General features: G+C 34.3%; 2 protein-coding genes across 9 annotated transcripts in view; one reads left to right on the top strand and one right to left on the bottom strand.

The window, feature by feature from the left end:
• Window positions 1-533: 533 nt before the first annotated feature.
• On the top strand, window positions 534-1058 carry LOC123705347. Its single transcript, XM_045654089.1, has one exon. The coding sequence runs from the start codon at window positions 661-663 to the stop codon at window positions 1018-1020; it is 360 nt and encodes a 119-aa protein (XP_045510045.1). The 5' UTR covers window positions 534-660; the 3' UTR covers window positions 1021-1058.
• Window positions 1059-5864: 4806 nt separating this feature from the next.
• Window positions 5865-25744, bottom strand: part of LOC123705573 (GRB10-interacting GYF protein 2) — a 40407-nt gene continuing 20527 nt past the window's right edge. For 6 of the 8 annotated variants that reach the window (XM_045654423.1, XM_045654420.1, XM_045654421.1 and 3 more), the window contains 13 exons: window positions 18156-18446; window positions 17792-18046; window positions 17622-17702; window positions 17426-17538; window positions 14021-14090; window positions 13207-13422; window positions 12438-12518; window positions 11421-11544; window positions 9491-9520; window positions 8795-9004; window positions 8029-8152; window positions 7668-7776; window positions 5865-7445 (listed from right to left, as the gene is read on the bottom strand). In XM_045654423.1, coding sequence (XP_045510379.1) covers window positions 7329-7445; window positions 7668-7776; window positions 8029-8152; window positions 8795-9004; window positions 9491-9520; window positions 11421-11544; window positions 12438-12518; window positions 13207-13422; window positions 14021-14090; window positions 17426-17538; window positions 17622-17702; window positions 17792-18046; window positions 18156-18446 — 1821 coding nt within the window. In that variant the 3' untranslated portion in view covers window positions 5865-7328. The remainder of the gene's footprint in view (window positions 7446-7667; window positions 7777-8028; window positions 8153-8794; window positions 9005-9490; window positions 9521-11420; window positions 11545-12437; window positions 12519-13206; window positions 13423-14020; window positions 14091-17425; window positions 17539-17621; window positions 17703-17791; window positions 18047-18155; window positions 18447-25744) is intronic. The other 2 variants (XM_045654419.1, XM_045654422.1) reach the window with 2 other exon arrangements.

Raw genomic sequence — 25744 nt, forward strand, 5'->3', positions numbered from 1 at the left:
GCCTACGGGATCGCACCCCGCGCGCCAACCAATTTATAAAATGTGAACCTTTCCTCTCCAAAAAACCTAAAGCCGTCCCATGCTCCAAAATTGACTGAACAGTTTTATTCAAATCGTCCGTAGGCTCCTTGCCATGCTCCTCGCGAAGGTGCTGCACTATGTCCGTCAACGTGGCGCCACCCCTGGACTCCTGTAGATATTCTATAACGAGTCTCCCGGCGGCCTGCGCCGGCCTTTCCTCGTTATTTTCGTCTGTATTCATTGAAAATTTTGACGCAATGAATCACACCACATTTCACAAATACTTCCCGAGAAAATCAAAAAATCATGATAAAATTAATTTGACAACTGACAAAATTTACAAAAGTATTTTTTTTTTCAATGAATTCTGTTTTTGAATAACTATTTTCTCTCATAATTTTTAGCTTTCTTAAAAAGAGGTTTTGTGAAATTCTTCATCCTGTATGAATTTTATGAACAAAAAACTCAAATGTCTTTTTTTGTCAAGAAGATCCTGGTGATATGAAGAAAAATTAAAATTAAATTGACATTGATTAATTTTGTGTCGTCCAATATTTTAGTTTGCAAAGAGAAGAACAAAATTTTATATAGTTATTACTTATATTCCAAATTAAATAATGTTTCAAGAATCCCAATAACATGGCCCAACAGGAGTCGATGAAGCAGCAAGATGAGAATATGGCCAAATTGGTCATCAACGCTTTCCGCCGCTTAGACGACAAGGGCGGAGGCGTGTCCCCTCATGAGATCACGAAGTATCTGCAGGATAAATTTGGTGATATATGGAGTTCATATAACTTGACAAAGAGAGCTGAGGAAACTTTAAAGAGAAGCGCAGCCTTAGGATTTCTTAGCAAGCGAGGAGACCGGTATTTAGAGAGCGTGGCCCGGAAATTAACGTGCGGTCGGCGGAGAAGATCATGCAGATGTCGACGCCGCAGGCGCAAGCGCTGCTGCCGGCGACCGCGACGTAGGCGTCGACGCTGCGGCTGTCGATAGTTCCAAAACAGATACAGACAGACAGATAGTTAAATTTAATGTTATGTTTCTTGTACAATTGATAAAATAAAATCAAAATTATGAAAAATAGTTTACCTTACATATCTAAAAGAGATAGTGCCTACGGCACTATCTTTTTTGTAGTCCGTGATAGTTGTACCTTGGTTGTACCTAAGGTTGTACCTACCTAATCGATATTTCTGCTTCAGGTGAATAATTAATATGATTGACTAGTGAATAGGCTATTAAATTGTAGCAGATCAAGAGCCCACGACGCGGACGGCCAGACCTTCGTTATTTTATAATAAATATTTAAAATAATAAATATTTCGGGACAATTTTCACACACGGCACGATCTGATCCCATACTAAGCTTTCGCTTGTGTTATGGAAACCAGATCGCTGATAAACATACATAGGTATATATAATTTTAAATAAATACTTATATAGATAATTAACATCCAGACACAGAGCAAACATCTATGTTCATCACACAAATATTTGCCCCGGGTGGGGATCGAAGACACGGCCTAAGGCTTGGAAGGCAGGGCCACTACCAACCAAGCCAACCAGCCATAAAAGTTGAAAGTTTGTGTATGAGTCCTATACAGATAAGAACGACCAGCGACTATGTATCAAGTTTGGGTTGCGGTTACTAGGGCAGGTAACAGATAGATAAGGTGTATAAAATAGTACCTAAATTTCGTTATAGTATACAAACTAAATTTTATGCATATTACTTGGGGTCTAGGGACGTATAATAAGATTTTCTTGACGCAAAAGACGACGCTCTGAAACATTTCCAGCCCTGTTTCCGAACTGCACATCTATGCGTGTCTATACTTAAGCTACACATAATATAATAAAATCGTTAGAAAGTCAGTGCCACAGGTCAGTGCATTGCAGTGTCAGGGCGTGATCTAAAATAGATATCAAAGCCAAAAATACCGTTTTTAGAATTTGGTCTGCTTGTATGCCCGGACTAATCTCAAAACGTACTGCATGGATATGGTAAGTTACGGACGAATAAATAAAACACAAAATTGATAATTAATATTTTATTTTAACTCTAAAATATTTACACATCCACATTCAATAAAATAACAGAGCCATTTAACATGCACAGGAGTTTTATGTGGATCAAATACACTTACTGCTTCATTAATGGTATCGGAAAATAGGCAAATTAGTAATAAGTGATCAATTGAATAAAAACTACAAGAAACGTGTTCAAAAAATATGAATGTGGCTCGAATAGCCTGGCAAGGAAACGCCCTGTAACAATATATTTTCGGAATTACAGCCAAAAAAATTTATTTGTCTCAATAAATTTATGCCATGACTATTCCTGCCGTTGTCTGCAAAAACTCTGGTTAAATGCAACTTTCGACACTACGTTTGATTTTCAGTAGAGATAATTATATAAACACGTAAAGGTTACAAAAATAGTGTAAAATTGCATTAAGATTTTGCATTTTAAATACTTACAACTTCTTAATGTGATTTTATACAGATACATTTTACACGCAACTTAGCAGATAATAATTTAGCTCAATAGAATTTGCAACCGAGGAATAGCAGGTGAACAATATTCTGGCTACAGGAATTATCTAGTACAACGATATCAATAAAATCATTAAAAAAATCTATTTTACTAAGTTATATCGCCATTTCTCACAACACGCAATACAGCCTTAAAACGAATTGTGAATAAAATCTATTATTAATTAAACGTTAACAAAATTTCCAATACATCGCTGTCATTTGATCGTGAATTTAATTCAACACATGACGATCGACATTAAATGAGAGCTTCAGTAAAATTAGACGAGACATATAAATAACGATTCTAAAACAAATCATTTATAAAATAAAAACACTTACGTTACATTTATGTTTATATATTAATATTACATTGTTTACAAAACTACACCTAACGAAGTGTTCGACAAAATATATACGAGACGTTACTTCAATTTAACACACTTCAATTATATTCGTAAGTAGGTATAGTAGAAGTATTAATAATTTACGCAACAGAATTTACAAATAAGTAGGTGTATAATATTAACATCGATATACAAATTGACCTATTGTTTTAATTAAAAATTCCGCGCTAGAGATGGCGTTCCGCTCTGACGCGTCTTATAAAAGTGTTTCAATAAGTCTACGGATGCGAACTCAAAGCGCGTGCGTTCGACACCGCACCGACACATCCATAAAGTTATTTACTTCATACTACACATCAATTACATTCAAAGGGATGGTTATTATATTATGATCAAAATCGAGGGATTGCACATACACTAATTTTAGTTATACACATCAATACATCGAGACATATAATTTAAAATTATGTTTAAATACTAGTACATTGTATTATATCTGAACTATACTTATACGGGGCAATAGATAACAGGTATGAAATTGTATAGTAAAAATTGATTGAACAATATTGATGTAGATGACGTTGTGGTTAGCGAGTCTATAACATTAATTAACACCAAAACGTAAGATAAAGCGGCTAAAATGCAGATAAAATATAAAACATCACAGAGCCATATAAAGTGTAATCTACGTGGGGAAAGTTTTATTCAATAAATAAACGAAAAGACGGCACAAAATCTACAAATTATATGGCAATTTAATAATTCATTGAAACAAAATAAAATTTACACGTCTAATTTTGATTTTTTTGAATTAAATTAATCTTAACAAGGTAAAATCGTGTACACAGTTCAGAAACTTCGCGATCATTTTAATGCATTGGATTCAATAAACACAGACTTAACATTTGTTGCGACGTATTTATCTTTGTTACAAGGGTCAAAAATTACAGGTTTTGTTAGATAAATTATTGCTAAACAAATCAACGTTAGATAAATTATTGCTAAATGTAAAATATAATAGAACTATTTTGTGATGAAGGATTATTATATATTTTTACACCATATAGATGCTTAAACATGACGTTCAGTTAGTTTCAAGATTAAAGGTTCAATAATTCATACAAGTTACTGAAAAATACTTTAAAAATATACTGAATACATCTTTTTTACGCTTTTTTTATAAATACATGCACAATATAAAACCATACAATACATTAAATAATCAAATTCTAAATTTGTATTTTATGCAAAGTTTCTGATCACTGTGACGTGATGTTTCTGAATATTATTATCTTATATATTAAAAATAAACTATGGACATAAAAGACAAAATTTAATAGGGAATAGTACGAAATCCATTGATTTACAAAAACAAAAAAATGTAAAACAATAAAACCGAATAAATTTTTGCAAATAAACTGGCATGGTAGAATGTGAGGTTCACCTTTACAAGCTAACGTCATTGTTTTAAAATCAATCAAAATTAAAATCCATGGTGTGTATAGAATTAAAAAACATTTCATTTTGTCTATTGCATGGTCATTTCTTTTTGAATTTATCTTTTTAAAAATGGAAGACTATGTTTATAAATCAATGATACTGATTTGATGAATTTATTAGTCATAAAATTATATATAGATCACAGAACAGTAAGAACATAATAGAAGTGCGATGTGGGCGTGGCCCACGTGTCACTAGTAAGGTAAGATCACCTAACTCGCTCTCAGTTGTGCGCAGAAAAATATTCGAGTCGGTTGTCAACTGTCAAACCTTATTTCCATATTTATTCATTATTTAGAGCGTGTTGTTTGGTATTAGAGTGGAAAAATGATAGCAGACGAAATAATATCAGCAATCGAGGCATTTCATACCATCGGTAAGTCTTATTTTAATTTATTTTAAATATATTTTATGTTACAACTTCGCTTGTCGTAATTTGTCAAAAATTTATAAAAATATTAAGTCAAAATGAACCTTAATCCATAAGAAATAAGTACTAATATAGATTGAACAGCAAACAAGACTTTCTGGAATATTATTGAAATAAACAAACGAATGTCGGATTAGTGATGCATGTGGCGCATATCGACAGTATCGATACTTTAGAAAAGACAAACATTTTAAATATTAAATTTTATTCTATTTTTCCTTAGCTTTCATTTGTCCTATTTATTTATAGATTTTCGAAAGAGCCTAATTTAAAAGAGAAATGGATAATAAATGCAACGTGACGAGTTAACTGGATGCCGAACAGCAATAAGCAGTCTAACAAAGGCCACCGATACATCAAACCTACGGCAGTTCCAAGGTTTAAAATAATGCATATTTTCTGTTTGTTTTGTAAATATAGATTTATACTATTCTATTCCGTTTTTTATTTAAATATAATAATATGAAAAGACGTACTTAGTAGTAATAAACATACTCCAAAATGTGACACATTATCCTATACTCATATAATAGAAAGAAAAAAAAATGCACAAAAATATATTTATTTGTGAATTATCGATAACAAGTTGACATCCCTTAGAGCATAGCATCAGGTTAATGTCAATTTAATGTCATTAATTTAGAGTGAAACAAATTTCAACCTTATCTTTATGTGTAGAGGTTCAAAGTTATATGTATTGAAAACCAACGCCATCTGTTGTGGAATAGCTGAATGTTTTCGAATTTGGAATTTCTGAGCAAAGAGAAACAAAACAGCTAATATACCTAGGGATGTTATACTAAAATAAACCGTAACTTGGTTCGTTAGGGTACATATTGAAATGCTGAATTTATAACCTAAGTCAGTTTTTACTCAAATTAAGCTGTCCAATCAAAGGCATAGTTTACTTGTAGTGTACTGTATAACTATCGGTTTAAATGTGTGGGTTTGGCGACACTGGTTTTCATACTAATGATGACATTATAGCACTTCTATTATGTTCTTACTGTTCTGTGATATAGATAGAATATCACCACATTGTAAATTAAAATATTATAATAGAGCACATACGGTTTGATAGATCACTGAATTTAGTTAGCCACTACTTCTTATGGAATTACAAACTCTTTTAATGTATAGCGACCGCATCATCAAAATTGACCAAAATTATTGAATACCCTATCATTTAAATATAATAATATGTAATAGTGTAAAATTAAAATTGACGCATATGTGTCACCGACGCGTATTATGCACTTAGAAGATATCACGCGTAAAATTATTAAGAGTTGAGCCTGCAAGTATTGGTAATATATTGTATACAGTAAAATACTAGAGTGCATGTTTCCGTAGCTTGGCCAGAGTGATGGCGTAAACACGAAATTATTGACTGACATCTCGATGGAGCTGAGCGACACGTCTAACTATACGTAAATTATATTTATTATGCCACGAAGTGAATACTCCAATTGTTCCAGCGCTCAGTTCTATCGAAATAAAGTCAATAACATGCACATAATAGATTCACTTAAATAAAATGGCGAAACGTGTAGCCTACGTTCATCATCAACAAAAAAATTAAGTCATCAAAAATTGACGTGCAAACATCGAGGAAACGTAACCGACGAGTTGAGCAATGTTGATATAGTGCGTATATACATCCTGAAGCTAAGTTTTACGTTAGTATGTTTCAGTCAAACGAGTAAAATTAGTGAAACTTAAATTAAATTTATTCAATTAAATTTATTCAAGACACACGATACAATGGTTCAATTTAAAATAAAAATGCTTTTGTCTGTTAATACAAGTTAGTACAATAAATCGATAATGAAAAAGTGATACTGATTTTGTCGGTGAATAAATAAATGCTTAAAGATAAGTGTTTACATACCTTTATCATCGTTTGATATTAAGACAGAAAAATGAGTTCAGCAGCTTATGAAAAGTTGATTACAAATCAACTTTTAAAAGCGTTTCAAATAGTATTGATGTATATCACGTATTTTTAGTTAATATGATGTTATTGAATGTACTGACGTTCAGTTTCGATGGCTATCAACTGAACGCCAGTAACAAATATAAAAATACGTCAAGAAGAATGTATCGCACACGTACGTTATCGTCCATTACAAGTGATGGTTGAACAAAAACAACAGAATGATTAATAAAAAAATGCTTTTCCCGCGGATTACAAAGAAAGTTCTAGAAACGTACACGTACGTTTCTGCGACCCATAGAATCAGATCTACGAACGCTGAGATAGGAAAGACAATCTCGATCACGCACGCAATTCTGCGTATGGGTCGCAGCAACGTGTACGTGTACATTAATAATTAAACACAATAATTACGCGTTATACATAGATTGCTCAAGCCGTCGGTAGTGGGACAGGGAACGATGGATACCATGTTGCGCTGTTAAATACGAAATAAAGTTATTTAGCCCCCGGGGGGTTATCACAAGGCGAGTTGGGTTGGGGCTTGCGGGTTCAGGCGGTGTCGATGTCCCCAACGTTGATCCGGTCCTCGGCGGCTGTCACAGAGAAGCCGAGGATACGAGCGTCCACTTTCATCATTTTGTTCTTCTTTGTTTTCTTGCCTTTGCCCTGGAAATTATAACAATATCTCATTTATTACCCATACAAAATTACATAATATAATTTCAAATGCTGTAAGATTACGACTTTATAGAATGGAGTAATATAATAATGCATCGTGGGTAACTAACATTATCTATTTCATACAACTGCAGGTTGCAGTAATACAGATTAGCCCGGAATATAGTAATCTATAAATATTACATACTAATCAATAATATGGCTTATTACCTTTACTTCTTGATAGTCCGAAGTAGACGTGTTGCGGGGATTTATAGCCAGCGCAGGAGAGCAAAGATCGTCGGACGGCGTTACCATTCCGACGCGAAGGAGTTTGGACCTGCAAATGACATATTTAAATAACCTATGCTTATGGTAATCTAATATTAATTAATTGTCTGATTACTCAATAAAAGAAGAGATAATTTGTCAAGATAAATCTCTTGAGAATTAATTAGAAATAATTTATGATTAATTTTCCTAGTTTATATTACTACGTTTAATGTCTTCACACAAACCTAAATTTATAAATGAATAGTGATATTCTTCATCAACATTAATCTGCTTAACAATAACATAAAACAAATAGTACCTTCTCTCGAGGAATTGACGGGCAAAATCACTGGAATCTTTAGATTCACCGAGATAACACTTGACATAGTCCTTCACTTCATACGGCGACTCTATGTCCTTCAGAAAACCAACAAAGGTCGGCACTGAAAAATATAAACAAAATGCTAATAGCTCTCTCATCATCATCATCAGCCCATATACGTTCCCACTGCTGGGACACGGGCCTCCTATGCGGGTACAGGCCATAATCCACCACGCTGGCCAAGTGCGTGTTGGCGGATGACACATGTCGTCGAACTTTTTAATTCTTAGACATGTCGGTTTCCTCACGATGTTTTCCTTCACCGTTCGAGCAGTGGTGATGTTACAACATGCGCAGATAAATTGAAAAATCAATTTATTTCCTGCGCGCTCGCCTGGTCTCGAACCCCGGACTTATCGATTCGAAGTCCGAGGTCTCACCACTGAGCCACCACTGCTCTATAGCTCTCTCATACATCTTTAAAACTACAAAACACATTAAAAATTTAATAAATTGCCTTGGCAATTTTTATCATGTCGCGTTTGCAGTACTCATCCGACACGGCTTGACCGATTCACATGAAACTTTGGAGAATTGCATATCTATTTTTCAACCCACTAAATGATAAAGTAAGGCAGAATAACGTTTGCCGGGACAGTTAGTATCCATAAAAAAATTATCTTATAAAACCCAATAACAACACCCAACATTGGCCCTGTAAAGATACTAAAATAAGCAAGATTTTCTCAAACACTATATTCACCATCGATCTTCGAGCTCCAAGCGCCAAGAGCCTGCGAGCACCAGGTCTCAAACTCCATGGCAGGCGTTGTCTCCTTCTTGGGCACGGCGCCGGTGTTTACCGCGATCGTCACCTTCAGCTTGTTCTTGTTCATGTCCGCTGGCTTGGGCGGGTCCTGCTTAACGGGCTCCGGTTTGGGAGGCTGAATCGGTTGCGTATCCCAGAAACCACCTGGTGGACAATATTCCTTGAGCACTATAATACTGGACAAACAATATACAACCAATGTCAATTAATTTCATGGCGGATTCTATAACAACTAGATACACAAGCAGCGTCAAAAAACGTAGAAAAAAGTCTACCCAATCTGATATTTGGGTGGACTTTGAGTTCAGTTGTGTTTGAAAGATCGCGACGTCAATATGTCATAGTGCTCGTTGAAAAATTGCAAAAACACATGATGATTCGTGCAGTTCGGAGAATAGATGGCTGTATTAGCATGTTAAAGACCCGAAGAATTATTTTAGACAACCCAAGGACAGAATTGTACTAAAGAAATTAGAAGTAAAATAAAATAACAGTCTTTAAACGACGTGTGTTTCTATAATATAATCCGAGTCTTTAAATTGCTAAGTACATAATATGAAAATTAAAAATAATATTAGAATAAAAACCCTTACGTCTCTGTTAGTATGTATGGGCGGTGGAAGCACTTACCATCAGGCGAACCACCAGCTCCTGAGCCGACTATGGCATAAAAAAAAAATATTTATTTTACTCTTTTATACAACAAAACAGAAAAATGCAAGAAGCAAATTAGTGAATTTGGCGGCCTTATCACTTAGTAGTGATCTCTTCCAGGCAACCAGGGCAGAAGGTAATCAGCTCAATTAAGTTTTAAAGGTAGGTCATATAATAATAGTAATTTTGATATTATCATCAACAAAATATCATGACTGTTTGATAGTTAAGAGTTGTCCATACTATCCCACAACGTTTTCCTAGTACATTTTACTGAGAAACATTGACTTATAATCGTCAATGTTTCTCAGCTATGAACTTAAGACATAACTTTTGCATTCATGTCTACCAGTTCAATAAAACAAAAACTAGAAGTTGATTTATATAGAAAGAATACTTTGCAAGCACACCTGGCTCTGCTTTTTAATAGTATATTTAGATTCAGTTAATAATGTTTATCCATTAGTCGGCTGATATGCCAATTATTTGAGCTAATCTGATGATTTAATCCTGCTCAGCTCCTCAATGAAAGGCCTGCTATAGATGATTGTAATATGACGTATTATGTGAAAGATATATGCTCAAGAGTATTCAGTCCCACTATACTTGCCACTGTTGGATCAATTATTCAAAAAAATCACATGATGGCATTACAGTAGAACATAGTAATATCTTCCAGTATATGATGGGTAGAAAAAATTCTGTAGTGATTCTGATATGTACAAAAAATTAAGAGTGAAATCCTTTTATGTCATAAGAGAAAAGGAATTGTATAGTATGTCAAGAGTTAAAAATTATAATAAAATAATAAAATGTTAAAAATTATATAGCTTATGATAGAATTATGATGAGCAGCAAATATAGAGTATGGATACGAACTACTACTAATGGGATGTCTGTTCTGAAATAAAGAAATGATTAGCACATTCATTCTAATTACATGCATGATACAAAAAAAATGATACTTTATAATAACTGTATAAAATAATATATATAGTTCGAGTCCATTCACTCCATGTTATAGTGACGTGCTGTGTCAGCGGCTGGCACTTGCTAAATTTTTTTTTTCTTTGTCCTTTCTAAATCTATACGAATGCGGTTGAGGAATTTGTTGATTTAAGCTCATAGTTCTGTGAATACATCTTTAAGTAATCGTAATAAGCTGGATTTATTTATTTCCACTAGAATTTTGACATTGACAATCACATTTCAGAACACAAGTCAATTTTTGTGTGGGATTGTGTATCTAGTTGTCATTTATGATCAAAGATGAGAGGACAAAGACATTTGCTCTTATTTGTGCATTTTCTAAATATTATTATAGTGAAAAGACATTTAAAAGACTTTCACGATTTGTATTATGCATGATGAATCGAATCGAAATCGATGATCGAATGAAGGGATACGGGCCTCCTCCTCCTTTCCTTTCTCATAAATGATCCAAATACAATATCCCGCCTATCATCAGGCATCTGTTTATTTCCAATAACACAAACATAATAGTGTGCGAGTACGAAGACCCATCTCATTATTGATCCAAAAATATTACTTAGTATCGAGATACACTTTGTAATTGTTATAAGAGATTTTTATTGGTTAAATTTTGTAATAGAAGCTATAAAGCAACAGAAAAAAATGTAGATTCTAGAACATGTATGTAAGCAAATACCAATATTTTCAACTTTGAGTTTTTATAACCCCGCTATCGCATATTCTGTCCTTTCTATCCAAAAGCCACTAACCATGGCAATGTATTTCCTCTCTAAAGCTAATTTCTAATATCAACAAATAATCCTGTACCACAAAGGCACTAAGCATTACACTTGGATTATGTTAGGTTAGGTTTCTAATTAGTACATAATATTATGTTTATCAACAAACAATCCTGTATCACAAAGTCACTAACCATTAGACGCACTGCCCCACGGCATCGGGTTGGGTATCGGTGTGGGCAAGGCCTGCGCTTCTTCCAGCGACTGCTTCGCGAACGCAGCTAACGCGGCGACCGTGCACTTGCGGCGAGCCTCCGCCTGTTTGTTATAAATATACATAAATAAAAAAACGACGTGTGGCACTCAGGGACTGCCGCGGTAAAGCTATTGCATGCTATGCCTTCAAGCCACACCTCCGCCCGTCGGAGTGGGGAGCGTGAGGTTTTTTCATTACGGAATTTCTCGGTTCTGTCCCCGCGCTCAAGGCCCGCGATAGAAGCTTTGCAATAGCTTAAAATGTAAATACATGAAGACTCATTATAGATATCTCTATAAACAAATCCCCGGATATTTGTTATATTTATGCTACCTAGATTATGTGCTTTTCATAATTAGTACTGATTTATCAGTGAGACTCCACCTGTTGTATTGTATATGTGTATAAATAACAATAAATTAATAAATCTACACTATAAAGCTGAAGATGCAGACACAGGCTAATCTCAGGAACTACAGGTCCGATTTGGAGAATGATTTCAGTATCAGATATCCCATTAATCGAGAAATGTTCTAGCGTATATAACATGACGCTAAGGGCCGATTTTTCAATGCTTGGATAAAACTTATCCGTCCAATAAAGTATTACACAATAATATTAAAATGTCATGTAAACTGTCAAATACGGGCAATTAGAATACGTTTTTAAAATAGTAGTTTTATATATTATTCGACGAATAAGTTTTATCCAAGCATTGAAAAATCGGCCCTTAGCGTCATGTTATATACGCTAGAACATTTCTCGATTAATGGGATATCTGATAGGAGCGGAGCAAAGCGGAAAACACCATACGACACCAGATGTCAATGACCTGTATGTGTCAAATATTTGAAATCATGGACAACTCCATTTGAACACTTTAGCCTTAATGGTGTGATAAATTGATAATAGACCTTTTAAAAAAAAATAAAAAAAGAAACAATATCTACTTTACCTGAATCTCAGCCAAACTTTGTCCTGGTGCGTTAGGATTTGCACTCTTCTTTTTAGCCCAACCGAGACCAACTTGCATCTCCTGTAACAATTGGACAATATAATGGTTAACAGCTTAAAGCTTACACTAACCAAACACTGTAAACAGTATGTATGGTGAAACTTACGATTATCTGAACCAAATATTAACATGTTTCCATCCATCCATTGCATGTAACCATAAAATATTAAAAAATTTACATTATACAATGAATTAGCATTCCAGTCATAATGTATAATTAAGCCAACATGACAAAAAATAATACTACAAAAATTTCCAAATTACGACTCTGGATAAACCATCTAATAACATCTTGGTTAATTTCAGTGTTTGTTCTATGCAACAATATTTCCTATCTGAATAATTACATTTTATTCTAATTCAAAATAATTCATTTCCTTTTTTTAAATAGGCTTTAAACTACTTTGTGATTGGAACACTTAATAAAATGCTTGTGTCAGAGAATTATATTTACAACTTTCTATTTAAAATTATCTATGTAATGTTTCATCACTATACACTGCGAGTCAATATAGCAATATAAATAATAATAATACAAAGCTCAGTCAAAGCGGTAATCTGGAACTACTGATTCGAATTGAAATTATTTTTGTATTGAATAGTCCATTTATACAAAAGGCAATATGTAACATCATAATATTATGTATTATGTGATATCATAGGGCACAGCTAGTTTGGGTGTCATTTGTACTTGAAAGTGTGACAATACCTGTTCCCTTGCCAATGTAGCAGCCTGTTGCTGCGCGATAATCTGCATCATCTGCTGTTGTTCCTTCATTTGCTCCAATTTTTTCTCACGTTCCATTTTCTGTATTTCGGCTAAGGTTAGTCCATCCTTGTTAGTGTCCATTGCTTGATTGGCCACGACTGACCAAGGAGCTTTCTTCGCCACCGACTCGGCCGCTTGCTTCTGTTGTTGAATTTCCTAGGCAAATAAAAATATTTCATGACTAGCTTCTAACTAGTATATAAACGTTGTGAAAAGTAAAATAGTAAATATATTGTATAATAGCTTCGCCCGCGCAGTTTAAGAAAAACCCGCATAGTTCCCGTTCCCGTGGGATTACCGGGATAAAACCTAACCTATTTCCCGGGGTAAAAAGTAGCCTATGTCCTTTCTCGGGCATCAAAATATCTCTATACCAAATTTCATTCAAATTGATTCAGTAGTTAAGGCGTGATTGAGTAACAGACAGACAGACAGAGTTACTTTCGCATTTATAATATTAGTATGGATGTGTTATGTTATAACATAAAATATGTATATGTGTTGTATAATAGTCGTAGGTCGTTGTCAAATTGATTTTGAGTTCATCACAAGGATTTAAAAAGTTTAATTATATTTATGCATTTAAAGTTATATTCCTTGTTACATTCTATCATTTAATAAACCAATTTCACTAAAAAGAATTGGGAAACTTATTTTGTTATATTTATCTATTGCATACGATTCATTATTGTAAAAAATATGATTAGGTTTAATATGAACATATTTTTTCAATATCAATTATAAATGTACTGACCTGCTGTTTTTTGGTGGCAGCTGCTAATTTTTTCTTTTCCTCCTCAAGCGCTAATTTTTCTTCTTCTTTGCTAAAATTAGTAGATATATTATGTAAATTAAGGAGAAAGTAGATAGGTAAATAACTGTTCAAAGACAATAAATAAGTCTTTAACTGAAAAATTGAAATGTTCTATTATAATATATAAAGCTACACTACCACTCACTCACTGACTCACTGACATCGCTTTTCTCGGAAACTACGTGGAAAGTTGGGGGGATTTTGATGTGATCGTATAGAGGTGCGCCGAGTGACCAGAGGAAAAATATAGCGATCTCGATCATCTTCGAAAACCAAGTGGACCCCTGGAGGTGCGCAAAAACGGTGATACCTGGAGGGGGGGTGTCTGAACAAAAAATGCTCGGAACTGGTGGCGATTACCAGGGGTGGTGGAAAAATGGGGATTTTCGCGAAAACAAGATGGCCGCCGTACTTTGCCAAAATCGCCGTTTATGAATCCTTACGTCCCAAATTTGGCACACGTGCTCTGTTCGAGCCGGCGAATCGATCGGTGCCCCGTTCGAGTGGCTCCGGGCCCCCGTTTCCAACTTCCATACAACGTAAACTCCAACGGCCCGCGGAAACGGTGCGAGTTGGGTGGGGGGTGTCGGAACTAAAAATGATCACCACCCTGGGACGCTACCAGGGAGCCACAGTGGGACGCTCGATTTTGGAATTTTTCCATTTTTGGCGCAAACATGAAAACGTAAATTTAGACGAGGTGGTGCAATGGAGAAATACACCAATGATGCATTCGTACTCGCCCAGCTCCCAGGATATCCAGAAAAATCCGAAATCTTAAACTTTCCCTCATCTCTCGAAGACGGTCAACGGCCCGCGCAAACGGTAGCAGCTACATCTGGGGTGCTCAAACTAAAGTTGGAGTAGACCTCGAGCAATTACCACAGATAGTGAAAAAAATTCAAAATGGCGGAAAAAATGGCCGCCGCCATACAAATTCTAAAACGGCCATCGCTGGTCCGATTGCGCTGAAACTTGGCACAGGGGCTTTAATCGAGCCGCATATTAAGTTGGCATACTCATAATCGAGTTTCCATAGCTGGTTTCCGAGTTTCATACAACGCGAAATTCGACGGCTCTCTGAAACGGCGCAAGATAGGTGGGGGGTGTAGAACTAAAAAATGATCAGGAAGATGGGGTGCTACCAGGGCAATCGAGAAATTTCAAATTGGACGTAATTTTTTTTCAAAAAATGGCCAATTTTTCAAAGCAAGATGGTGGCGCCGGTTACTTTACGATGGGTCTAAAAATTGACTTTTATGCTCTTATCAGCCATATTTACAAAACTGCATACTCAGAATCTCTCTCCGACCCCTGGTTTCCATTTTCCATACATCACGAAATTCAACGGCTCTCTGAACCGGTGACAGGTAGGTCGGGGTCGCCGAAGTAAAAAATGCTTCAAAACCTGGTCCGCTTCCAGGCACATAAAAATTTTTGGTAAAATGCGAAATTTTTTTTTTTAGAAAATTTTGTATGGAAATTTCCATAGTAGGAAGGGTGATTGAAGAGCAACGGCAAAAGACGGCGCCGCGTTCAAAACTATTAAAATTTTATTTTTAATATTCAAATGGGTAGCGAGGAGCGAAGCGACGAGCATGTTAGGTTAACTCTTGAACTACCGCACTAGCCGAGCGAGCGAAAAATTTAACCAATATTTGAATAAGTAATTTATAAGCAGTTTCAACTGACTGTAGAATCGCTGTTAGCAGATGTAACAAATGGACAGGAAATTCGAATGCATTTTGAAATAACTGAAGATTTCTGCCCTGGGATGAGCCGCGAGCTGCTTGCAGCTCGCGCACCACGCACCCTCGAAGGTGGACAGCCTCCCGGAATAGAAAATATTTTAATGGGGAATTTATAAGTACTTCCGATTTACTGTGGAATCGCTGTTAGCAGATAAAAGCAAATTGACGGGGAATTTTAACGCATTTTCTAATGACTGAAGATTTTTGTCCCTGGGATGTACCGCGGGCTGCTTGCAGCCCGCGCACCACGCACCCTCGATGGTGGACAGCCCCCCGGAATAGAAAATATTTGAATGGGGAATTGATAAGCAGTTTCGACTGACTGTAGAATCGCTGTTAGCAGATGTAACAAATGGACAGGAAATTCGAATGCATTTTCAAATGACTGAAGATTTCTGCCCTGGGATGAGCCGCGAGCTGCTTGCAGCTCGCGCACCACGCACCCTCGAAGGTGGACAGCCCCCCGGAATAGAAAATATTTTAATGGGGAATTTATAAGTACTTCCGATTTACTGTGGAATCGCTGTTAGCAGATAAAAGCAAATTGACGGGGAATTTTAACGCATTTTCTAATGACTGAAGATTTTTGTCCCTGGGATGTACCGCGGGCTGCTTGCAGCCCGCGCACCACGCACCCTCGATGGTGGACAGCCCCCCGGAATAGAAAATATTTGAATGGGGAATTTATAAGCAGTTTCGACTAACTGTAGAATCGCTGTTAGCAGATGTAACAAATGGACAGGAAATTCGAATGCATTTTCAAATGACTGAAGATTTCTGCCCTGGGATGAGCCGCGAGCTGCTTGCAGCTCGCGCACCACGCACCCTCGAAGGTGGACAGCCCCCCGGAATAGAAAATATTTTAATGGGGAATTTATAAGCAGTTTCGACTGTCTGTAGAATCGCTGTAAGCAGATGTTACAAATGGAAAGGAAATTCGAATGCATTTTCAAATGACTGAAGATTTCTGCCCTGGGATGAGCCGCGAGCTGCTTGCAGCTCGCGCACCACGCACCCTCGAAGGCAGACAGCCCCCCGGAATGGAAAATATTTGAATGGGAAATTTATAAGCACTTCCGATTGACTCTGGAATCGCTGTTAGCAGAAAATTACAAATGGACTGGGAATTCTAACACATTTTCTAATGACTGCCCTATTGCTTCAACCCAGGGGCAAAAGGGGATCGCGGGCTGCTTGCAGCCCGCGCACAACGCACCAGCTAGTTAATATATAAAAGTAATTTGAAAAAAGGGAAAGTGTTTCAACCCAATTCTTTTTTTCTGTATGATATATTATATAATACTAGCTTTCCGCCCGCGGCTTCGCCCGCGTTTTCAGAGAAAACCCCGCATAGTTCCCTTTCCCGTGGGATTTCCGGGATAAAACCTATCCTATCTCTCAAGTTGGAACGAACTGCACATGGTGTGCGAATTTTATTATAATCGGTTAATTGGTTTAGGAGTCCATTGAGGACAAACATTGTGACACGAGATTTATATATATTAAGATAATATAGTAGATAATTTATATTTATATATTGACAATTCAAAGAACTTAAAATGTTGAATTAATAAATATATTTAAATTTTTGTACCGTTTACGTTCAGCTTCTTCGGCAGCCTTAGTCTCGTCTGCTTTTTTCTTTAAATCCTTGTTGTTACTTTTCTCTGTACTCTTTACCATGGTGAAGCCGTCTTTCACCAATTCCTGCATAACATTAATCAAAACTGTTTCATATAGTTCTAAGATTTGAGAACAGGAAGGAATAATGGAGAGAAAATAATTATTACCCTTTTCTCCTTTTCAATTTCTTTCTTGTTTTGTTTTTCTTCCTTCTTTGTCTTTGATGGTGAAGATTCCACAGACCTCTTCTAAAACATTAAGAAATTCATGTTATACTTCGAATGCACTATTTGTTACTAACTATCAACACTCTTTACTATAAAGAAACAAAGATTACCGCAAGTTTGTTAGCGTCATCGTCCTTAGATTTTAATTCAATAGTATCATCTTTCTTGTCATCCTTGGATTTCTTATTTTTAGCTTTTGTGACAGTATTTTCTTTAGCTTTTACATTCTTCTCGGAGTCATTCTTAGCGAGTTTTTGCCCCTTTGGGTCGGATTTAACTGGAGTTTGCTGTAGCTTTGCATTATTTATCTCATCAACAGGTGAGTCAGCTTTTTCCTCTTTGTCAGATTTAGTTGTTGTCTTTTCCTGGAAAAAGCGTATCTATATTATATTTTGAATAGGGGTTTTTAATACTAGCAGTTTTTAAATAATTTAAGTAAATGTATGCTGTTGTATAATAGAGCGTTAATTTTACCATGGTAGTGTCCTTTTCAGCATTCACTTCAGCAGGGGGTTGTGTACTCTTTGGAGGTTCTGGTTGCATCAACTTTTGGAGTTCCGAGAGATCCGGTGTTACGGGAACTTTGGGGAATGGCACGTCACTGTTAGCAGCGCTTGCAGACGCTGGCACTGGATCGTTGATGAACGAAGGCTGCGACACCGGTATGTTTTGAGAAGCTCGCAGTTGCGCTAAAATCTCATCTTCAGTTTTCATCTCCTTGGCAACATCTTCGGGCAAGATAGAATTGGTAGGGATCGCTGATGGCTAAAAAGAATTAAGAATATTAAAAAAAATAACAATTTAAATAGACAATATTCATAATTGGCGATATTAAAATTACAAAATGATATTTGGAATTTAATCTTGGTTTAAATGCGTCATCATTATTCAAGTAAGCAATACTATTTTGTTAGTACAATTAATTCTGAAAACTATATATGCATGCATTACTAATACAATATTTGTGACTACTAGGTATATAAGCTGGAATGTGGCAGACATTTTGCAGCGATGGTTCAAAAACCAGCAGCTGGTCCTCTCTACAACGCATGATTTGGTTGGCACTGGCCCGCACACGGCGCGCTAAGGTTGTGCATCTCCATCGTATTGTAGCATTTAACAGTCTATACAAGCTTCTGCAAATTTATTTATAAACACACACGTTTCACAGTCATATTTAACGAGCTATAATTTATTGAATGTACTTGCAAACATCATTTGTGATTGACGTTGATTGAAAGCTTATTAACTTTAATTATGTATTTATTTCAAATAACTTAGGAATAAGAATAGATTCCAAACACGAAATTGTCCGTTAACTTACACACCTCATATAAGTTAACTGACGAAATTTAATACTTTATAATATATTAGGAAAATAACCGTTACCAGTTGTTATATTCATCTTTCCTCACATCTATACATTAGGTTAAAAGTCCCATACAGCTCATTGTGCGAAAAAATTGCTCATAATGTCTTGTAGTTACAGCAAAAAAAAAATCATTTATTTTACATTTTTTAGGTTTGGTACAATCATGTCAGATTTAGACACCAAACTTGGACGTATTTTGGGATCCACAAAATATCCATATATCGAAATTCGTGTTATGGCTCTAATGAAAACGGTCACAACGCTTTGTTATGTGTCGTGTCCGTCGTGCTTTTCTATCAGCATACGTTTTCGCAACGAAGAAAGGCCATGACGCGTTTTGAACATTAATTGATTCACCATAACACGATGGACAGATTTTATTATAAGGAAAAAAAATTGTCACACCTTTAAATTTCCTTGTCATTTCTTCTAGTTATTAACAGACTTCAAAAAAAGGAGGAGGTTATCAATTCGACCGGTATGTTTTTTTTTATGTATGTACACCGATTACTCCGAGGTTTCTGAACCGATTTGATTCTTTTTTTGTTCGATGCGGAATGGTGTCGAATTGGTCCCATAAAAATTTGATTCGGATAGGCCCAGTAGTTTTTATTTTATGAGCATTTTTGTCTGTAGGTATTTGTAAATTTTGCAAGTGCAAGTTTGAAGTCGGTTGTTTTTAACGCAGTTATCACTTGTTTCATAGATTTCATTTTAATGATCACTAAAACATTAATATTATGCTTAATAAGAACCGTAACTTAACAAATATGACATATGCGTTATGGCTTTTCTACAATGCCATGCCACAATGCCTTGAGGTGCATGCCACGACACGAATTTCACGATATAGATCTTTTCCTGTGACCACAAAGCGTTCTGATCTATTTTTGGGTCCAATGAGTGTTATCGATCGTTGAACGTAACATATAAGTAAGTACAACATCACAAAACACAAGAGGAACGTTGATAGTAGTCAAAGCCTGCAACTATGACTCGTTAAATTATTTTCACATATGTAGGTACATCCTTACAAAACCATAACAGACACCGGGCAGGTTAATTTAAAACTCAATTATAGGTATGTTTAATGTATAATTGCAGAATATCTTGTAGTTAAAATTAAAAACTTACAACTGCTCAACTCTTTAAAATTATCGACATTTCGGCACTTATCTTAGAAGTCAAGTATCCTGTCAACCACTCGATTATAATTAGCTTGTATGTCTATAGTAATCTATATATTTCTTCGTTATATTCTATCAATATTATTATTTTAATAATAATGAAAGAAGCCGGGTTCCCTAATTGGGAAAGTACCTATTTTGCTTTAATAATTGATCATTTGATGTATCTACGATTAATCTAAGTTTAACGAAGTAAGAAAAGAATTTTAACCACATAGCAACTTAAAAACTATAGAATCCTGGTTGGTTGAAGCCTGGTTGCCACCACGTATTTATGTGGTATATAAACATTAAACACACATAAAGCCTACATATACCTACATAACAATTTTTATCTAAAAATTAATAGGTACTTAACATGCATTCACTAACAATATTCAAACAATATAACAACAAAACGTCAACTGCAGTGTAACACTGATACATCTCCAATTGTTCGTAATAACTTTAATTATACTAGAATAAATATCAATAGACATCAATACTGAAAATTAAATCGCGTTCACCTAGTGGGTATAACCGTCGACACTCGGTACACAAACTGCCAATTACATATCGGTAAAAAGAGCGGATGTACATATTTACTAGACAAGTAACAACATTATTAATGCTAAAGTCCGTTTGTTTGTTGTCTTTCAATCGGGTCGTAACGGAGTGATTTTACGATATGATTCTTGTATCTGGAGATAGGAGGCTCTGATACCTATAATCGTTAATATCGCCGAGAAAAATCTCATTCCCATGGGAATTTCTTTTCAGTAGGTAGTAGGTACACGGGCCAAGTCACGGACGAAATTTAATATTTTAACTTACGTACTTCTTGTAAATACGCGATATCGTAACACAAATACTCTCACAGGCGCGGCGTAGCTTAGGTATGATCGCTTCGACTGACCGTTGACGACACCGCAGCCCGCGACACTCGCGATAGCGTTCTGTTCTGATTAGCGGTCGAGACGGCGACAATACAGTCACTATTGACGCTGTCATTTGTTTATTTTTGAGTACTTTAATTAATATCTTTAATGCTGATCGTTGTCAAATTGTAAAGATCCATATGCGTGCTTTACGCACCATTTACGATTTTATCCATGATGTTCTTGTTATACCAAGCAATGAATACATATTTAATTAAATCAGTAAATTTCAATTTATTCGAAATATTATCAGTTTAATACATTTTTCGTTAGTTTTTTCTGGCATATGTTTTGCTTATGTTAACATATATTGTTGTAGCACATTTCATTATTTTCCAACATATAATTCATGTTTATCTGATTTTGAGGGCGGGCAAAGTTATCTACACTTTTTGGCCACATTTCCCACGTCAACGTGTTTTTTGACGTAAATTGCCTCTAGCCAGGCAAAGGCCAAAATGTTGGTAAAGACGTCGTTTACTTTATAAATCAAAGCAGTATCGTGAAAGGTTCCCAACTTAAGTAGCTGGGCAAGGTTACCCAAGTATTTTTCTCTTTTCATACAAATCACATCCCTTTTCCAAAAAGCCTAGGGTTGGTTTTGTTTACCTCTCAGTAAAATGAGAATGACTTTCGATTTCTTTTACTGCAAAGATTTCGTAGAAGGATTATGTTTCAGGCAATAGAAAAAAAGGAAAACAGAATAATATTTTTATGAAATAGTCACTAATTGTTTAGTGACATTAAACTGGGGATGATACTTGTGAGGTATGGTTAAATTGTTATTTTGAAGATGTGTGTGTGTGATACATTATTTTTCATTTATCATCAGTTCCCTGGTTTTATGCTCCAATATGTTCAAAGTGTAGGTTGTGTAGAAAGGTCAGAATTTCACTTATTGCATTTGAGTAATTACTTTCACACAATTTTTAATGCCTTTATCTTTTTTACGTATAATTACAATCTCATGTGGTGATAACGAATAAATAAGAGATCTAAAATCATCTAAAATTACAAAACGGTATATATCTACTAAATGGAACATTTTTTGGGCAATTGTGTCTTATCGTGGAAGGAAATCATGAGGTGATGGTATTTTGGAAATAATAGGTTTGTATGAAAATAATAATTAATTGACTTTGTACCTATTCAACATTATGTCTATCGTTCATATCACACACACACACTCGTACACTCCACACTTAACTATGACACACACAGGTTTTCTCTTAAATTTACTAGGAGGGTTTACCCCATATTTTGTAAAATTTGGAAACGAAATATGTATTTTTAACTATAATATATATTTAGTTATGCTATAACACAATCAAATGATAAACTTTGTATTATTATGATCACTTGCTGCGCTTACATGACTAATATACAGGGTTATTTGTAAAACACCGGCAACCCCGCAGGACAAGATAGCTAACATCATAAGTAACAACATTTGTTCTACGACTTTTGGCATAACGCAATAAATTATTTTTAAATGATTGTTTAAGCTTTTATTGTACTCTCCTAACATTTGTAAGTCTATGTTCTATTCATTATCGAAAGGACGACGCGACGCCCCCTTTCCCCTCCCGTTCGCTTCTTGTTTACGTAAATTTTGGAATGCGCATAGAGTTTATAATATTCAAACGGAAAATTAAATGAATATTTATTTTTGTATGAAAATAAAATCTAACAAATTACCAAAAGTCGTAGAACAAATGTTGTTACTTATGATGTTAGCTATCTTGTCCTGCGAGGTTGCTGGTGTTTTACAAGTAACCCTGTATACAAAGTATACCTACCAAAAAGTTGAAAATATATACGACTTCCTACGTAGACACACTCTAGAGTCTAGACGTTCCTATCACCTAAAGACTTGTATTTCACTCAACAGAATCAGGATTGTTTATAAACATTCCAAGGACATTAATCTTTGTTTTTATTCAATAAAAAATTTCGATTTATCAAACGAGTGTTTTAAGAGATTTTGAGAGTTCGATTTCGTTCGATTAGTTTTTTTATAAAGTTTCAATGAAGTAAATATTCTATCTGTTTGCTGTTCTTAATTATAATAATAGTCACAGGCTTTGTCTTTTTAATTCGTAAGATGTACATCTGGTAATTATTGTATTTCAAGCGTGTTCTGTAAGTAATAATTGTTAAAATCTCGAAAAACATTGAAGAAATAATTATTGATATCACAAGGCTCGGGAACATGAATCAAATTCTAAACCAGAACTTAAATATCCCATATAGTATCATGTATTTTAATGAATGTTTTACTTATTATTTTAGTATGTAAGTTATTATTTTAAAGTAATATTTACATTTGCGTGTTTCGTTGGTATTCTTTTATTTTATTTTGTTTTTGTACAGTATTTCATTACCTCACTTTTTAGATCACAAATTGGATAAAAGTAGTGAATGAATAACAATTTTCCAGATTTTAATCTGGAGTATCGTTATCGTTTTTTCCCCTAACTAATTCTTAAATATTTTCTTATTTTTAGCAATTCAAGGTCTCTTACTGAAATTTAGTATAGAAGTATTGAATATGGACAATAAAATAACTAATGCTAAATTATACTTTATTTAAAGAAAAAATACAAATTAATAAACAACAAACTGTAAGAGTTTAAATTAAAAATAAAAAGTAGTTAACTTTTATTGTACATAAATCAACGAGATTTACGTACAATGAAAGTGGACTACCAAAAGTCCAAAAAGTAGTCAACGTTTCAACGTTGGTAACGTAATAGATGAATATTGTATCATGTATTTTTTTAATTACGTTACCTCTAGTAATTCACAATGAATATCCTTAAAAAAATCAGTCTTCGAATAATCATTAACAGCCAAAAGTGTTTAATTTAATTAATTTTAGGCCATGGAACATTCATAAAGAAAATAGGCGTTTATATTACTTACTATAAATACAATTTTCTTAATGAAAAGAAAAACAAAAGAGAAACAATAATGAAAAAAAAAGTAATAGTAAAGTAAATTCGTAAATATCCTTAACAATAAATGCTATATGGAAATATAATACTACTGTATGTCATCGAGTTGATTACCATCTTACATAATATACCAGAGACAAATGCAACACACAAAGTATGAAATGAGTAAAATTTATGTTACTTATTGAATATTTTAATTTAATAACTAGTCCTGTTAGAGTGGCAATCACCTCGTGAGCATATTGCTGTAAAATCTATTCTATGACTATAACGATAGTCGGTAACAGTTTCAACAATTAACTAATCAATCACGTCCAATTAGTTCTAACAGATCTTTCCAATCCTACTAACAAACTATAATTACTATAATCAAACTTATTTGAAATTTCATACTATGTACGAAACTCAAAACAACAACAAAAAAAGGATTCCGAACTCATCGGAAACTATATTTAGGATTTTTGGTTTAATTAAAAATCATAAATCAGTTCGTAAGTACCAAAACGTATATATAATTGAAATAAAAAACGTTTTGTACTTTGGGTCTTAAATAGACTAAATACTAATTAACAAAAATAAATAAAAGTAGAAAGTAAAGTCCAAAACCAACTTAAACCTACAAATTATTAGGTTGACTTTCCCAAATCACACAACTTTTGTGTGTCAAGAAATTTTTAAACTAATACGTCTTAAATAGGATTTAATAATAATTAACAAAAGTAAATAAAAGTAGAAAGTAAAGTCCAAAACAAACTTAAACCTACAAATTATTAGGGTGACTTTCCCAAATCACACAACTTTTGTGTGTCAAGAAATTTTTAAACTAATACGTCTTAAATAGGATTTAATAATAATTAACAAAAGTAAATAAAAGTAGAAAGTAAAGACCAAAACAAACTTAAACCTACAAATTATTAGGTTGACTTTCCCAAATCACACAACTTTTGTGTCAAGAAATTTTTAAACTAATACGTCTTAAATAGGATTTAATAATAATTAACAAAAGTAAATAAAAGTAGAAAGTAAAGTCCAAAACGAACTTAAACCTACAAATTATTAGGGTGACTTTCCCAAATCCCACAACTTTTGTGTGTCAAGAAATGTTTAAACTAATACGTCTTAAATAGGTTTTAATAATAATTAACAAAAGTAAATAAAAGTAGAAAGTAAAGACCAAAACAAACTTAAACCTACAAATTATTAGGGTGCCTTTCCCAAATCACACAACTTTTGTATGTCAAGAAATTTTTAAACTAATACGTCTTAAATAGGATTTAATACTAATTAACAAAAATAAATAAAAGGAGAGAGTAAAGACCAAAACAAACCTAAGCCTACAAATTGTTGGGTGCCTTTCCCAAATCACACAAGTTTATTTGTATTTCAAGAAAATTTTAAACTAATACGTCTTAAATAGACTTATACTAATTAACAAAAATAAAAGTATTGGGTATACATTTGAATGGTTAACAGTTCAATTTATAGATCAAGTCAAACCTAAACCTATAAATTATAAGGTTGCTTTTCATTAATCAAACAATTTTATTTTTATGTCAAAAAATTTTTGAACTAATACGTATTTGAAAGTAGCTTTTAATGTTTAGTAACAACTTGGACTTGATATTTTATT

Source organism: Colias croceus, chromosome Z, assembly GCF_905220415.1.
Source record: "Colias croceus chromosome Z, ilColCroc2.1".
Classification (NCBI taxonomy): domain Eukaryota; kingdom Metazoa; phylum Arthropoda; class Insecta; order Lepidoptera; family Pieridae; genus Colias; species Colias croceus.

Coding starts and splice junctions, on each gene's coding strand:
- LOC123705347 (XM_045654089.1), top strand. CDS start 661: ATGGCCCAACAGGAGTCGATGAAGCAGCAAGATGAGAATATGGCCAAA.